Consider the following 17,989-nt stretch of genomic DNA (forward strand, 5'->3'; position numbering starts at 1 on the left):
GTTTGCAAAGCTACGTTCCGTACTATTCTCACAAAAAAGGTTGCTCAATTGTGAATAATGATATGAGACGTTAGGACTGCAACAGTGATTACAAAGTCCAAGCAAAGTGCTATGATTCAGTGCTAACATGTGCGAAACGCTTACAAGGGAATTATCTAATACTAGTGTTCGTATTTACAGTGACTAATTAGTGCGCGATTAGAATCCTTTTTTACTGAAAAAGGATCCAATCACTTCTCTAAAAAAAAAAAAACGAGAGAAGGGTGAACCGAAAAATATCGAGTTTCGATCGTTATCAGTGGGAAAATTCTGAAATCGAACGCGCTGAATTTCGGTGGCCGCGGATTAAGGTCTGATAAGGCAAATCGGTTCGTGGATAGAGAATGGTTTAGCGATCGTGCTAATGGTTGCAGAGACGACGTGACGCGAGCGTCACGCGCGAGGCCACTAATGAACGTTCTAATGCTGTTTGGCATAGGCCCAAAAGGTCGGTCCAAATGCTCGTAGAGAATCATATCTTGCCTGGAATCGTAATCGGTTCTCTTCGAAGACGTATTATACCTGCGCATCACCAGTAGCCTTGGCAGAACATGGATAAAAACACGACGGACCCATGGTGCCATCACGTGCGTCTGTGGCGACCGGAAGTGAACATTGAGGACTACCACGGTTACGCATATACTGAAAGACAGACATCACTTTAAACCGTGCACAGGCATGCAAACGTGTTTCCAGCTTCACTTCTTTTCCCTGTGGCCTTCTCTCCTTGCAATAGCAGAGGAGAGGGTAGAAATATGAGATATGTATCTATTTCATCAGTCTTTTTATTTAAGAGGGAGTCTCACGAGTGTAAATTAAAAAATGACACTAGTAGTATTAGAATTTTGTCTCCTCAGTTTTTCTCATTACATGTATTATATTGGTCGAATATTCGAGTATTTAAAGAATTTCAAATTTAAGCTTTTAAAAATTTCCAATTTGGAAACGTGAATATTTGAAAATTTAACAATTTGTAAACTTCGAAATCTTGAAATCTAAACATTTGAAAATTTAAAAATTTGAGTATTTGAATATTTGAATATTTGAATATTTGAATATTTGAATATTTGAATATTTGAATATTTGAATATTTGAATATTTGAATATTTGAAAATTTGAATATTTGAAAATATTTAAATCTTGAAATTTGGCAATCTACAAGCTAATAATCCTTAACAATATCTACTATCTACAGATGAAAATTCTACTTTCTGATATTTTTATCCCATCTCATATTTCTACCCTCACCTCCGATCATTTAGTTATACCTGAAGGTGTCTAGGATCATGGTGAAAAGGACGAATTTACCGAGGAGCGGTACCACGAGCGACGTGGGCGGAATGATCTCGGCCAGCAGAAGGAAGAACACAGTCAGCGACAGTAAAATCGAAATTGATAGGCTGACCTGCAATCGCAACACAACGAATCATGTTAACGCAGCGTCTAAAAATGAACGAGGAAAAGGAGGAAAGAAACACGGACGGCTGAGGGGAAAAGGGAGAAAGCAAAACGATCGAGGACAATGTTCTGATTTGATTGAGAAATTGAAGGGCACGTGCTCGAGCAAAGCGCGACTCTGCCACAAAGAGACAAAGAGGTCCTCGAGGGTTAAGTGCAAGACGAACAAAACGTTCCTTCCATCCCCTCGTGACACAGCATTGTATTTCGAAACGTGTTAAGGTCGTACCATTGCTTCCTGTAATGTCGCCCGAATGATCCATGTACAGAGATCTAATTGGAAGATATCAATAAAGGGAGTCGGAAGATCCTTGGCTGAGGGGATCTTGACTCGGTTCTGAAACTATTTTACAGTCCAAGCTGAAGCAGGCCACCTAAATACCTCCTCTGTTTTTAATAACGCAACATTTTTAAAAACTGAAAAAATGATCCTACACAAAAGATTGTTCTTCTATGATATTTCTCTTTGGAAACCATTCAAATTATGACTTAGACGATTTTTCGTGTCATTAAAACCAGAGAGGATACTTAGGTATCCTGCTTCAGCATGGACACCCTTCATTTCAAATGCTGTTAGCATTGTAAGCACTGCAAACACTTTTTGGAGGGTTGCCAGTTAAACTGATCACCTTGTACATAAGTGTGTTAATTATTTTTAAAAGTTCTCCAAGGTTCTTACTCATTAAGAAACAAATAACAAAAATGGCACACACCCTCGCTACTTTTTTCCCTCAAATGCTTAACAGGTCGCGATTGGGCCGTATTCCAGTGTTGAAGGGGCAAGAGTGAGGCATCGAAATACTCGGCACTGTATCGAGATACGCGAACAGGGCGCACACAAGCGCGATACTCGCGAAAATAGACGTAACAGGAGATGAAAGTTGGTATTCACGATATTGAGGCTGGGTGTAGGTTTTAAATCGGCAAGCAAACGAGAAACGGAGGACAAAGGCCGATTCGAGAGAGCATTGTTTCGCCGCCACCGCATTGATCTAGAGTAGCTAGCTGGATTTGGATTTTAAAGCCCGATTCGTACCTCGTCGCGGCTGCATTTTTTTCGCGATGTGCTTTCTCGGTCTCTGTGCTTTAAAAGCTACGAGGAGGACACTAGGGACATTATCGTCACAAATGAAAGAGAACGACGACTCGACGAGATGAAATGTTACATTATTTACACGTTTACGTAAAGAACTAGTACGTTTACGCTAAGAGTAAAACAATGTTTACTAACCGACGTCTAAACAATTTTTCTTTCATTTAAATATAGATAAATGTCAACGATTCTTCTACATGAATTTTTAGTGGCACAGTATTATTAATCTAAGTATAATAAATAATATTAAAAAGTTAGGAATTTAGTTTTCATCTATACTAGATTTCTCTAGATATTACACAAAGGTTAAGTTGTTATCCTGAAGATACTTGGGTTCCTCTTGCAATAGTTCCTCAGACTTCCAATTCAATCACACAATCACACTGCTTTATATCTCACTGATCCGACCTTTGTCATTGTTCTCTTATCTGGCCTCCGATATACTCAAAATATGACCCATTGTTTGAGAGGGTCCAGCACAGATTCCTCAGGTTCACCTCTTACAATGTCGCGATACGATCGTATATACCTACAGCCCAACCCTTTCGCCACTTAATTTGCTCCTCTATTTGAACAGGACCATGCAGCTGACCTTTGTCTCTTGCTTAAAATTACCCATTTTTATGTAACACTTAGAACCTTGAGGAACAGAGTATCTTTTATCTTAAGCACTTTAACGATGAAATTTTTCTTTGAAACTGTGTATCTGCTGGCATAAATAAAATCAAGCAATGACGAGTATATTCGTCAAACGCAGAATAGATACACTTGCTGTGAATTTGGATTAGTTATAATAAAATGGGGAGACCTAAAACAGTATTTTATTTCTACATACGACGAGTACACTCGTCATTACCCTAAAATTGATCATTTTCTCATGACGAGTATACTTATCCAACACCATTAAAGAGTTAAATATTGAAATTAAAAATGTAGCACTTATACAGGATTTAATTAACAGAGAAAAGACATCGAAATCTGAGTCTTAATTCCATTTTCATGCATAACTTTCTTACTATCAAAGACTTCAAAAAATATTTCTCAATATTAAAAGATCTTTTTATATTCCCTGTTCCCTAGCATTTAATTTTCTGAATGCAGTGTTCAAAAAGAAAAGGTTCGAATCAGCAGCACGAGTTTAATCTGAAAGCGTGGAAAGGGCTTAAGAAAGAGGAGACACCTCGCCCCAAGACAGCGGTCCTTTCTCGGGGCGAATCAAAGTGTCGTTAAGCGGCTGCGAATGCCGCGCTGACATCTGACCTTCTCCCCACGGTTTTTCCGACCCCTTCTTGCCCTTTGCCAGCCTTTTTCGAGCCAGAACAATACGACTGAATTATAGAGGCGCACACGGCGTGAAGTGGGTATCGGCACGAGGTCAAGAGTCCACGAGGAATGGAGGCCGAGCGGCATTTAGAGGTTTGCATACCGACGTTGGATTTTGATATTTGACCCTCCCCCTTCGACCATCCCAGAATCCGTTCTGGTCCAACGAATCGAAATTTCCCGCCCGTGCCAAATATCTTTCGTGCATCTTCGATTTTTCTTCGAATAGCTTGCGCAGAAGGACGATCGAGCTCACGCGTTTTTGGTACTTGTAAGAGGAGGACACAGTGATGTAGGGGATGTTTTTGACGAACCTTTTCGCCTCTTTTTTTAACTGTGATGGCTCAATAAATATTTAACATGCAATTTTTAAGGTATCCAGGGACCAACATATTGCAAAGAATGTTTTTTTTTTTGAAGTTTCAAATAAAGTGTTTCTTATATCTTCGCAATTAGAATAGATACATAGATGGTATTATTTAAGTGGACCACTCTATATAAAATAAGTAATTACAATGTAAAGTAAATGGAAAAGAAAAGCCAGCGTTTCACAAAATAAAATAATATCTGGACTACTAAGGTTTGTTTGAATAAATGCTCAAATACGAGTCAACTCATTTTCGACAAAAATTCAGCAAGAAAAGGTTCCTCAAAGTTAGTCTTTATCTCGCTGTATCCTCTCCTTGTTAGTTTCCTCGATTCTTTTCATTCAATTCCTCTGACATGGGATCGAGGAAGGAGCCAATAAATTACTAGCTACTTGTTAGCGAAATTAAACGAATAATCAGGGTGGGAAGAAGAAATTTGAGAAGTTAAAGACTGAGTGCATCGGGAGGCTGAGGTCACTGATATTTCAATCCAAACTGGAGTTATTTAAAGCGAGGCTTCAAGATGACATTTCTCTAATGTCTAAGGAAAATTGTGGAACACTCACCTTCTCGCCACTGTCGCTTGGCAGATAGAAGACCAACACCGTGAGAAACGAGATACCCATGCACGGTATTATAAGGTTGACGGTGTAAAATAGCGTCTTCCGTCTCATGGTGATGTTGAACGTGATGTCAAGGTAAGGCTCGTCGCAGCACGTGTAAAATTTTTCATTTCTGGAGGAAAGACGTGGACAACAGTCGTCAGAATACGGGTTCACCATCGTTAGAAGGTTTATGGGTGGTGGAATAAGGAAATACTGTAGGGACGTTGCAGAAATAAAGAAATGGAAAACTGAAGAAACGAAAACGAGTGCAGAGACATTGAAGACATTAAAAATGAAAAAATGGAGAAACAAAAATGGGTGTAGATACACTGAAGACATTAAAAATGAAAAAGTGAAGAAAGAAAGAAATGAAAAGGGTTTAGAGGCACTGAAGACATTAAAAATGTAGAAGTGAAGGACGAAAGAAATGAAAGTGGGTTCAGAGACACTGAAGACATTAAAAATGAAGAAACGGAGAAATATATACAGAGATGCTGAAGATAATAAAAACACAGAACTGAAAATTTGAAATAGAGAAGAGATGAAGAAACCTCTATCCCTAATAAAAGGGAGGAGCATTAAAGGTGTGGATAAATAAGGAAAGAGTAGAATTTTCATGATGATGAAATAATGAGACAATATTTCTATGCTGAAGGAATAACACGAAAATGAGGCAAAGATGCAAAGAAAATGAAGACATAAAAACCACCAAATTATTCCACATCTAATAATAAAAATTTCAGGCGACAAGTCCCCAATGAAAACTTCCTCGACTCGAGGTTGACAAACTAGGTCAGCTCCCCAAAAGTTACTCAATATAAACGCCGCTTAAAATTAACTTTTCTAGTCTCACCTCACGGCTGGGACTTCGAGGATGTCCCACTCGACGGAAGTGTAAAATTCCGACAGATCGACGCCGATGTCGACAACGTTATCGCCTCGGACCTCGTCGATGTGTCGAAGATCGACCTGTAGAATGAAAGAAAAATCAATCAGCTACCTTCGCCTTTTTTAACACATTCGAGTCTGATGAACCACCCACTGCGCCAAAGGGTAGCTCTCCTCATTAGCCAAGGACACAACACGTGAGCCATTTCTGTGCTGAGAATACTGTTGCAGTCGCTGAGGGCAGTCTTGGCAAAATACACTTGTCTCGAATGTGTTAAAAACGAAGTTAGACAACGTTCTACACGATGAACGTTGGTGGGAGATCAACAGGGGGTGCATCAATTAGTGGCTGGAGGAGAGGCGGGCCATTAAAGGTAGTTATCTTTGAACCATCCCGTGGGCAGGAATGCGATTCGATATTCCTGATATTTGCGTCCATTTCTGCCCGTTAAGTCGGAGTTAACGAGATTCCACTGGCGAACTGCGCCGGAATCCTTGATTATTCCTTCGAGACAACGAGCAAGGCCGGAATTGGCGTGATGCTGCGCCCACATAGATGCTCTGTCGCCCTAAATTTGATACTCTCTATAGAGATATAGGACACTTCCGTTTCAAGAAAACGTGCGGGAGCGTGGGAACGATAACGATCGCGAAATCTGCGCCCTGATTGTCTTCTATTCAGAGAGACAGAAAATTAAGAAAGAATTTTCTTTAAATAATTTTGGGATTTCGTATTATACATTCTCAAACTTCACCAAAAATGGACACGAAACGATACTTGTGATCTTTTAATAATAAATAAATTTAGTATTCTTTTGTGGACTCTGAAAACATGCAATATTTGAAGCTTTTTTTGAGACAATTGTTTGTGGAAATTGTGAGAAGACTGACTTCTTTTTGTAACGTTGTAAGTCCACTTTTGGTGAAATTTGAGATTTTATATTATAAATAAATTTCATATCACAAAATAGATGGCTTTATGCACGAATGTTGTATGTCCACTTCTGACCAAGCTTAAGATTTTGTAATATAAAATCTCAAACTTGACCAAAAATGACCATACAACTTTCACGCATTAAGCCATTTTCATACAATCAAAGAAAAAAAGAAATAAATCTTCTCGCTGTTTACCCAGAAACACGTCACTTAAAAGAAGCCTCAGATATTGCACGTTTTCAGAGTCCACAAAAGAACAGTAAAGGTCAACAGACTCCTAGGATCGTCCGATCACGAATTAATCCCCTTTTTCCGCGTCACGTTTCCGCCTCCTTCAGGGATTTCCAATAGGAAGGATCTACCAGGGAATCTCCGGTCAAATAAAGCCGATAACAAGCCACGGAGGAGATGGCACGAGACGATGCTCCATTCGACGAACAGAAATCGACGATCCACGGATATCGTCGCGCGTGTCCACGATCGTTCGCTGAAAGCCTCCCACGTAATCGTCTTCCACGTGTCCATTCGCATCCCGTGCAGCTTGATCGATCGCCGTGCGCTTCTTATTAAATGAACTTGATGGATATCCCGTGCACGATGACGCATGAACAACGTTGCACGTACACGATGCATTATTCATTGTCGCGTATGGATATTCCGCGGCAATATTCTCCGGCTGCGACAGTCGCCGAGGAATGATAAGGCGAAACGATCGATTGCGTGCCACTTGTAGCTTCTTTGCAGGTGGATTCCTTCCCCTGAAGAATGTCCGAGAACCTCTGGCGAAGTTTAACTGCCCATGTGGAATAGTCTATTGTCGTTATTTAGAGGACGAGGTTCGATCAAATGGAGGATTCGAATTCTTTGGGGATACTGTGTGCCTTAAGCAGTTTCTGGTAATTTTTATGTATGTTTCAGGTTTAATCGTGAGCGATTTTTTGTTTGGAGAAATTTAAGTGGTGTTCGATGGACACAGCCACGATAATTTGAGAGTCATTTTAAGGTAATTCCGAAGAGAGTAATTTTAAAGTGATTTTAAAGAGAGTAATTATAAAATAATATTTAAAGAGAGTAATTTTATTTCTGTGTAATTAATCTCACTTCCCAAAATCCGCCTAATACTTAACAGTCCACAGAAACGTGAAACTACCCCTGAAAAACCGAGTAAAGAATCACGAGAACTCCGAGCAATTTAATTAAGATTCAGCCATCAGCAACGACATAATTTCCCCAATCACAAGGATCCAATGAAATTCCTGAATCCACCTAGATCTGTCCAGTGTCTATCTGCCCAGCGATTCCATTCAAAGATACACCGTCGCTAACAGATATTAACGCCTATCTATTTAGGTTAGCGGGGGGTGGGACGAAATCGTTGACGAGCCTCCCCTGTTCCGCTCTCGACGTCGACTCGAATGCTCTCTAACGTACGATCAGTTCCATAAAACGTAAAACGACAACGTGAACAAGAATCCCAATGAGCCAACTTTCGTTCACGAGCTTTCCGCTTTCAAGATTTCCCTCCCTCGAGCGTGCACGTCAAGAGGTGGAAGCTCCTGGGGGCCACTAAAAAAAAAAGGAGGGAAAAAAAAAAACGAAGGCGGTAAAAGAGACGATCGTTACCTGGAAGCCATCGTAAGTCCACGAGCCGAACTTCATGACGCACGTCTGCTCGTCGAATGGGAAATATTCTACGTCGATCTCGCAGGAAGACTTGTATATCGCTGGTGGCTTCCACTCGACCCTCCCCGTGTAATTCAACGTCGCCTTCGTCGCCAGCGTCACCTCGAAATTACCGTCGGCACTGTCGTCAACACCGGAAAGAAAAAAACAAAAGACGGATCGGTCGATCAGTCATGATCATGGTCGGTCGATCTTTCCACCGTGGTAGGCGGGATCGGTGTGCAACGCGGGTGAAGAAGGTCCAGGTGTGCTCTGGGGGAATCGTTTGACGGTGAACTGGCGGTATAAGCGTGGGAATAGATTAACAGTGCTCCTTACTTGTTGTACAAAACTATATCTGGCCTCCATATATGATCGGATGGCACGTGCAGCATCTCCACCCCACCATATTCTTTCGGATCCCACTTTAACTTGTAATCGTACCATGACTGCAAGTGGAAAATTTATTACTTCGGATCGGACCTTCGCGTCACAGACCTCTACAAGGTGATTATTTTCGCTGGTGGGCTCGAAAGAGGTGTTGCCGACTGAACATCGTAACGAAGACTGTCCTACCCCAGGCATCAGGGTCGCGTTTACCACTAGGCAAAATAGAAAAAGAGGGGCCTGCGCTGAGGTATTTAACATAAATAATTCCACTGGCTTCGATTTCTGCGTTTAATTTAAAATATATATGACATCACAGGGTTAATACATGGACTTGAGTCCCATACGCGTTTCCCCTTTTAGTACATAGTAGAAACGAATATTATGAAAAGTATTTCTTACGAAGATGTGATTGATAACTTTACAAATGCCAAAATTAGAATCAGACACATTTCAGTGACATAGATTAGGAAGTTGCCCATGTGTGTTCTACTCGATAAGCTATTGAATGTGTAAAGTTTCAAATGCAAAGCATCCAATAAACGGAGGGAATCGCTGCGAAATGTATACAGGTCACACGCACACGAGCGTCTTCGCTGGAGTACCTTTCGTCGTGGATGACACATTCAATAGCTGATATTTAGCCAGTGGCGCCGCTTTTGAGTCCACTAGCGAAAAAATCACCCTGTACATAATACAGACTTCTACACAATGCTATTCTACAGGGTGGTGGTCTCGCTAGGAGACTCAAAGACAGTGCGACCACAAAAACATCGCAACAGAAAAGCGCATAAGAGCATCGTGGGTCTCTTACATCACAATAGTGTCCTGCTGCGATGTTTTCATGGCGGCACTGCTTTGTGTCTCCTAGCGAGAGGATCACCCTTTGTATAACGCTGTGGCTACAGTGGATACGTATTCTGACGAAATGATGTTCTGACGCATATGTCTGAACTTATTTATCGTATGAGCGAGACATTATTTAAAGTTGAGACATAGTCGTTGGAACATTGTTCCTCAGAAGACACATCCAGTGTAACTGCAGCCTTAGACAGCCTAATTCGTCTGCAGGACGAATGTACCGAGACAGTATATTAAACTGACGCATGCGCGGCGAAAAGAGGCAAGCACCCCTCCTCGAAGGATCCTTAATTTTCTGAATTAAAATACAAAAAATTTTACATGAGAGACTGTTGTATGAACCAGGAAACAAGATTACTTATAAGATGACCTAATAATATAACAATGAAACTGGGTGATTCCCAGTTAAAAAACAAATACAAATATTTCGATTATTAACACAAGGGTTTAACATTTTTTTAATGGATAAGCGTTCAGGATTAATTAAACCTGTTCATATATCCATGAACCGCGTATACCACTTCCTTGGAAAACAATTAATAGTGTTCACTGTAACGTAGTCTAACATAGAAATAAATGAAAAATGATTGAAATATACGATGATGGATCCAGAGGGGACAGGGGGGAAAAAAAAAGAAGAGAGGCGATTCAGAGAATAAAGGGAACGTTGTGGAACAGAATGGTGCGCCATACGGACTCGCGTGGCCCAATTATCGCGCAGACATTCGCTCTTTCAGCGTTTTCCGCGAACGAATCGTTTCTGTTGAGCCTGCCACCGCCAGAAATCCCACTTTGTTCGCGGGCCTGAACAGTTTTGACGTCTGTCGGCGTTCTAGGCGGATCAGATTTACGGCAAGATTAATTAAAGCGAACGGGACGACGAGCCGTGCCGCTGATAGGATAAACGTCGAGTGAAATGTATCAGCTTGTCGCGTGTTACGTTGCTCTTGATACGTTTAGAACACAGAAGCGAGGTAAACGTCGACGAAACTCGATATTTCTTCCCATTAAAATCATACACATTTTTTTCAGACCGTTCTCAACAGTCGAGGCTTTTAACTTGAATCTAAGCACATCGAAAACTTGGTACAGACTGGGACACAATCGCTGGAAAAGCACGATGTCAGTAATCCTTCTTTTTCTATCTAAGCACTTTGAATCGCTTCGAATTTTTACGTATGATAGAAAATTTGAAGCAGTTTGAACATATCTGTATCTGAGAGGTAACCTAATCCAAGTACTTTTTAGTTACTTTTCAAGAGAGGAGGAAGAAATGAATTTTAATTTTGATAGGTTTTGAGTCTTCAAAGTCTTGAAAATTTTAGTAGATTTTGTGTCTTTAAAGTCTCAGAAATTTTGGTAAGTTCTGAGTCTTCAAACTCTTAGAAATGGTGCCTTGGAAATCTGAATAATTCTTTACAGATTCAATAAGTCTTACAAACTGGATAATTCAATATCTTAAAATCGTTTCCAATAAAAGTTCAAGTTATCTCTTAAGATTTTCAAAACTTTCAAGAATCTTAAGCTTCGAATAACATTCCAAGTGTTTCGAGTCTTCCTAATCCAGAAAAGCTATAAATGGCTCGAAATGGAGACTCGAACCCCCATCGCTAATTCTGTCCCAGTCTGTACCAGTCTATACGCAACATAATGTTACGTATTATCAGATACGGAGGCGAAGGTGTATTTAGTCAGGCACTCGATCAGATAAGCGGAAAGGCGAGTAGAATACCGAAGCCAAGTAGAATGGCCCAGTGCACGGCAGACGAGCACAGTGAGCCAGGGATTAAGTCGTAAGTGGTATAGGATCGTGCCTGCACGGGCAAGTAGAATACAAGTGTTCTTGCTCAGATAGGTGGAACAGTATTACGCGATGCCCTGGCAAGTAGAAGATCGTGCCTGACTGGGCGAGAGGAACACCGCTGTAAAACAGGGAACAAGGGGAATAGAACCGTAACTAGTCGGGCAAAGAAGATAGAATTGTAATTGGCTGGTCAAGGGGAATGGTATGACTGCTGCGAGGAGATTGGAACAGTAACCATTCATACGGTGAGTAGAAGCCAATAATAAATCGTCCAAGGAGTGTAGGACAGTAATTGGTCAGACCAGTGAACTACAGTAACTAGTCAGGCAAAGTGGATAAGTCAACGATTAATCGGGGATCGTGGATGGAACTTTAAATACAATTTACTGGTTCTACTTCCGGGCCCCAGAGTGTTATGTCACACTTCTCGAAGTTCAGAGAAGAGGAAATTACAAGCGCAGAAAGTTTGTAACTACTAGAGAAACAGGTGTAATTTTTTGAAGCTACATAATTTCCTGGCGCCAATTTTCTATTTTTTCTTCTGAAACTTAAAACTGTGGAACTGGGCGCGATATTTTATGGCTCTGAAGTGAGTTAATTTTTTCTTACAAATTACTATCGAGTACTCTGCTTCCTGTAAAGCCTAGCCTCAAGATATTTCTTAGGCACCTGTGTTGGTCAAAAGAAACTTTCTTACTAAACGATGAATGTAAAACTGGCAAGCTACCCTGTAAATTATGCTAATAATTTCCAACGCTATTTAAATTTACTGAAAAAACTTAATTGACTACTGTTTACCTAGAATTTACTAGCTTCACTGCAATGAACAGAACAATTTCTACACAAACCTCTCTATTCATTCCCAATTACGACAAAATCGTCATACATAAATAACACAATAATTTCTCCCTAACTATACCATAAATCGATTTCCCAAATTGCACGAGGGATTCTCGTAATCCAAATCACAGTGGTCCCCAAAATTGAAACGAAGCCTTGGACTTTTGCTCCAAATACCTCCCGAATTCAAACACACGAGTTCAACAACTGCGAATTCCTGAGACACTGCATAAGTGAATATCTCACCCTCTCTTTTTCCCTCTCTCTCCCTCTTTCTCTCTGTCTCCCTCCAACAGTAGAAACGAGTGACTGCGTTTAAGCGGAGACCCCACGAGCAGAGGAAGAATTTCCATCGTCGATAATTCCCTCTGGGCACGGGGATCACCCCCGTCTGCGTAAAATATCAATAACACAAGGAGGGGGAAGGAGGGAGGAGGGGCGCAAAGGGGGACGGAGCGCGAATCTGTCTTACGTAATCTAGCATTCGAAAGTGGGTTGCACGGTTCACCGGACTTATTTTGCGACTCCCGGGCGGAAGAGCTTCTGCCCGATTCTCGTTTTACCGACTCCCCGCGGCCGCGCGTATTTATATATCCGCGTGAAACAATGGTCGGCTTCACAACGCGGACGATCATGCGAATCGAGGCAGAAGCCCGAGACGGGGCGGCAATGTTTACGTACCTGCTCGACCCACAGGTTCGTCGTCATGATCTGATTCTTCAGGTTCTGGAAACGAAGCCTCTGGATTAAGGTCCATTTATGTTAAGCCTTGTTCAGGTTAGTCAAGTTATTTGAATTTCAGTGGCATGAATGAGAGCGATTTGGGGCAGTTTAAGCAGTGTGAATGAGTCGTTTTGGGTGACGTGAAGTGTCCCTTTGAGTTTCTATTTTGTCTAGACACGTTCAGATTAGTCAAGTTACTTGAATTTCAGTGGCTCGAGTCAGAGTGATTTGGGACAGTTTGAGCAATGTGAATGAGTCGTTTTAGGTGACTTGAAGTGTCCCTTTGAGTTTCTATTTTGTCTAGACACGTTCAGATTAGTCAAGTTACTTGAATTTCAGTGGCTCGAGTCAGAGTGATTTGGGACAGTTTGAGCAATGTGAATGAGTCGTTTTAGGTGACTTGAAGTGTCCCTTTGAGTTTCTATTTTGTCTAGACACGTTCAGATTAGTCAAGTTACTCGAATTCAGATAACTTGACCACAGAGTGGTATGCTACGTTTACATTAAGCAACTTATGGCCAGACAACGAAGCTGGTCGACTTAAAATCGATAAAAATTGTCGTTTCAACTTGGCTGAAATTGAATTTACACGGAAAACTTTGATCAACTTCGGGTCGGACAACTGGGTTATCCAACCAAAAGTTGCCTAATGTAAACGTAGCATTACGCTGAATAATAAAAGAGTGTCGCTCTAGGGTTAATAATCATGTGCATAATTTTAAACTTTCTTTCGCCCGCTACTGTATTTGGAACTTACAACGTCGATCAACTGCGAGAGCTTGAGCTTGATTTTAACGGTGAGGGCGTCTGTGACGTTGACCACTGGACGAACCAGCTTGTTGTAGTTCGACAGGAGGTCGTCGTATAGTCGCTTCGCGTCTGGGTTTCCTGAGCATCCTGCAAGCAGCAGGATTTAGGAGTGATTAGTGCGAAAATGCGACAGGATTCGAAATTTCGTAATCTGAAACACTTGAATTTTCAAACTTTTTAATATTTAAATTTTTGAATTTTTGAATTTTTAGTGGTCTCAGAATTTGAAAATTTAAATATTTGAAAATTCAAGAATTTGGGTATCTGAACATATATATTATTTTTATTTTTTATCAATTTTCTGGGATAATTTTCTGTTTAAAAAAGTTCTTTATAAGTACTCTAAACTCTAAAGCACCCTTTGCATGATGTTTCTAAAAGTCCTGAAATCTATAAAACCTGATCGAAATCCCTACTGAATCTCACGAAAAGCTCAACGCCACTCTTGAGCGATAACACAGAGAATAGCGATTTAATCGCGACGACGACAAAGCAGGCTCTAATTCTGACCGCCTCCACCTGTAATTTTAAGTAATCTGTGGGCCCTTTGAGCCTCGAGACTCAACGACTCGATTTCCACGCGTGTTTCTATCTGTCTATGAAGCTCGCGAGCCCGAAGTGTTAAGCGCTGTGGAAAAGGGAATGAGCGGACCGCGAACGTTTAATACGTGAAACAGGAAAGGTGCGCAACACAGTTCTCGGCGTTTCTCTATTATTCAACCCTCCCACTCCTCTCCAGCATCGTTTTACACGCGCTTAAAACAGCATTCAACCGTGGCACAGAGGGCAAAGAAGAGCATTAAAGTAAATTTCATATCGTTTCAGAAATCTTCGGTGTATGGAATTTGCATGTCTAATAAAGCACGAAGCCGACGAGTTATTCTCCTTTGAAGACGCTAACGCGCTATTCAAGGGGATAAATACGACCATCTTGTTGACCCCCCCTAGACATGCCGCTGCATTTCAGATTGCGTGCCACATTTCTATTCATTTTTTGCGCACGCTGTAATCATCATATGTTACTTTTAGAACACGTAATATTACGGTTTCACTGGTTCAATACTCTCTTCTACGTTAGCCCCTCTGACGAGTATTACGTGCTTGAGAAAAGAATTGGCACTTATTCGCTGTAAACTTGAGACTCGGTGTAAGTAACGAGTCTCGAGGAAGTAAGAATTTTTTACTGGTACTGGGGAGATAATTTATGGGTTGATAACTCGTCGAGGGAGTTGCAATTTTTTTCATGGGGGTAGATTTTTTTTATTGACTGAGTCGAAGAATAGCACAAATCTAGAATTTGCTATTTTCAAATTTTAATGTAGAATTTGAGAAGTATAATTAAGATACACAGAGCTACACATATTACCTTTTGTTCTTTATTACTTTTCATTTTCCTCCCCTTTTCTTCTTGTGTCTTGTATTATCTTTGTTTTATTTCTACCACTTATTATATTTTTTATAGTGTAAATTACTTCTACACTTCATTTCATTACTATTTTCGATCCTATAATACACTAAAGTGTTCTACCGTATATTTAAATAAATTAAATTAAATCTCAAAATGTAGGCTTGGGACTTGAACTGTTCTCCAACTCATCGTTTCTATTACATCACAAAGCATCTTCAACAACAGAAACAAATAACTCTCAACAATGCCAGTGTCCATCAGAGCGTAATAGCTCTAATAGCTAAACAAACAGCGTAATCGACTTAGAAAAATAGTAGTCGATCGGTCTGCCTCCCGAGAGGGCAGTTTATGTACCGATAACTCACCCCTGTCTTATCAAGTGTGAAAACGAAGAGCTAGCTCACATAGCTCGCAGTGAAACCTCACTCAAAGGGTTAAACAGCTTCCGAATGGTCCCTTGTTTTGGCGGCGGTGCCATCGGCGGCGAGGAGTAGAAAAACATGGCGAAACGGGTACACAGACGCCCGCCGCGCTCCTGTATGAGTGGTTGTATCGTAAAGATTGTCTGGCACCGCTTCAAAATTGAAATCGCTGCTAGCGTTGTTCCGTATACGCTGAAGCGTATTATGAACCATCCTGGTACCGCTCCAGGAAGCTCGTAAAACACCGATAATATAATGTTCGGAAACGATAAATAATAACCAGCCCCGTGTGCCAGCGAAATCTATTACGAAATTAATGAAAACGATGAGCAGAGATCACCGGACGGTGATCCTGTAACGGAATCGTCCGTCTCTCGTTGATCCCTGCTCGAGCATCGTGTAATTCAATCGGTAATGACCGATTCTCGCGAAACTCGATTAACGCGCGATATTAATAACGCAAACGAAATCTCCTCGGTTTAATGCGAGGGTAATCGAATCATTAACCTGGGGTGGGGCTCGTGCAAACATTTGCCATTCGTCCGTGCGCCGATTTCATTTCTGAGAAAATAGAATTGGGATTGCTAGAGGGCATTTTAGTCTTGGAGAAAAGTAATCGGTTCGAGAGGTGACTTCGAATTTTACACATCGTGCAATCGTTAATTACTGTATTTTTAAAGTATTTTTTCTTTCATAGTCTTGCTTTCATAGTCCAAGGTTCAGAGTTATTAACTGTTGAGGATATGTCTAAAATGTGTCTGACTTGGGACTTATTCTACTGCCGACGAGTAGTAGTCAAGATAGACACAGTGGTGTTAGTAGGGAAAGTAAGCCAAAGGTCAGACAAGGCGAAATCAGTAGGTAAGGCAAGTATCAAGTCAGACACGTCTAAGTCGCTAGATATAGTAAGCCTCAAGCCAGGCATGTCGAAATTAGTAGATTAAGTAGGTCATATATCAGACGCGTCGAATCCAGTGGGCAAAGTAAGCCCCAATCCAGACCCATCGAAGCCAGTAGATTTAGTAAGTCGCAAGTCAGACACATGGAAGCTAGCAGGCATAGTAAATTTCTCGCAACAGACATCTTAGTCAGTAGATAAAGTAAGGCATAAGTCAGACACTTCGATATCAGTAGATACAGTAAGTCACAAGTCAGACACAACGAAGTCAGTAGAATAAGTCCCTTGTCAGACCCACTATCAACTGTCTCTACCTCACAAATAAACTGAAATTACAACAAGCAAGAGCAATTTTGTCAATAATAATTCACGGACATACATACTATACTACTAGAGACAAAACACAAACATAAACACATACTACTTAACACCGTCAACAAAACAGTCTAAATCACATATTAAATACTTCCAGATACTCCAAAACAAAATACCTATCATCTTCTAAAACCCATTAAAGCCTGTCATTATTTACTCTCATCAATCAAGCACCCTACACTCCCAATACTTTCAAACGATGCTGTACACGTACATTTCCACCTCTAAAAAACCTCTAGCAACTATAGATCCTCAGTTCCACAACGAACTGTCCATAACGACCCACAGCTCGTAACACGATTGCGTGGGATCCCGCGATAGAGATCCCCCCCTCGGCGCCACCCCGCCACGCGAAACCCTGGGCGATTTTAATCGTCAGAACGACGGCGGCTCGAATCAAGAAGGAATACTATCGGAGCAATCAGTCGGTGAATCGACGTCCGTGAAATTGTTGCCCCGATGCGGCGGCCCTGGATACGCCAATAAGAAACGGCCACTATATTACCCAGACGATATTGCATTTCGCGCGGGACGGGATTGCTCGATGAGCCGGACATATCGAGAAATATTGAGTTCCGCCATTCGGACGTTTAAAAGACACTTTATTCGCGGCCCTAGTATCCACTTATCCGATGTTTATTTCCTTGGAAAAACGTCCAGCTTTTCGGCCCGACGATTTTCCACGGGGAAACGACCCGAGGCTGCTCGATCGATATCGGGAGCGAAAGGCGTCGAGTTATCGAAACGACTAAGGAGAATCCCTACACAGTCGACGCCTCGATGCCTCGCGTGTTTTTACGCTTCCACGGTTTTCTGTTGCCTGGCCACGGTGTCCGCGATATCCACGCGCAGAGGGGCGAATTTCGACGAAATTGGTGACAGAAATACAGAAATTCTGAGACAGTTTAACACTTGAACTACCAGATCTGTGAAAATGACGGGCACAGTTGTTCTTTTATTTGCGATTTGTTCTGGGAAAACGAGGAGCTTGGTTTGAATAAATGCTGAATAAAATTAAAGAAATGTCTGCATATAATATTATATAATACATAAAACAGAATTTATAGTAGAGAAATATAAATATAATTT

General features: G+C 41.2%; 1 protein-coding gene across 1 annotated transcript in view; it reads right to left on the reverse strand.

Moving 5' to 3' along the window:
• Nachra3 (nicotinic acetylcholine receptor alpha3 subunit) overlaps positions 1-17,989 on the reverse strand; it is a 90,347-nt gene that overhangs the window by 3,183 nt on the left and 69,175 nt on the right. The window contains exons 4-11 of the mRNA XM_076377205.1: positions 13,745-13,884; positions 12,946-12,990; positions 8,712-8,821; positions 8,334-8,514; positions 5,740-5,855; positions 4,848-5,016; positions 1,308-1,444; positions 523-681 (exon numbers count right to left, since the gene is read on the reverse strand). Coding sequence (XP_076233320.1) covers positions 523-681; positions 1,308-1,444; positions 4,848-5,016; positions 5,740-5,855; positions 8,334-8,514; positions 8,712-8,821; positions 12,946-12,990; positions 13,745-13,884 — 1,057 coding nt within the window. The remainder of the gene's footprint in view (positions 1-522; positions 682-1,307; positions 1,445-4,847; positions 5,017-5,739; positions 5,856-8,333; positions 8,515-8,711; positions 8,822-12,945; positions 12,991-13,744; positions 13,885-17,989) is intronic.

The sequence above is a fragment of the Calliopsis andreniformis genome, chromosome 1 (assembly GCF_051401765.1).
Source record: "Calliopsis andreniformis isolate RMS-2024a chromosome 1, iyCalAndr_principal, whole genome shotgun sequence".
In the NCBI taxonomy this organism is placed as follows: Eukaryota; Metazoa; Arthropoda; class Insecta; order Hymenoptera; family Andrenidae; genus Calliopsis; species Calliopsis andreniformis.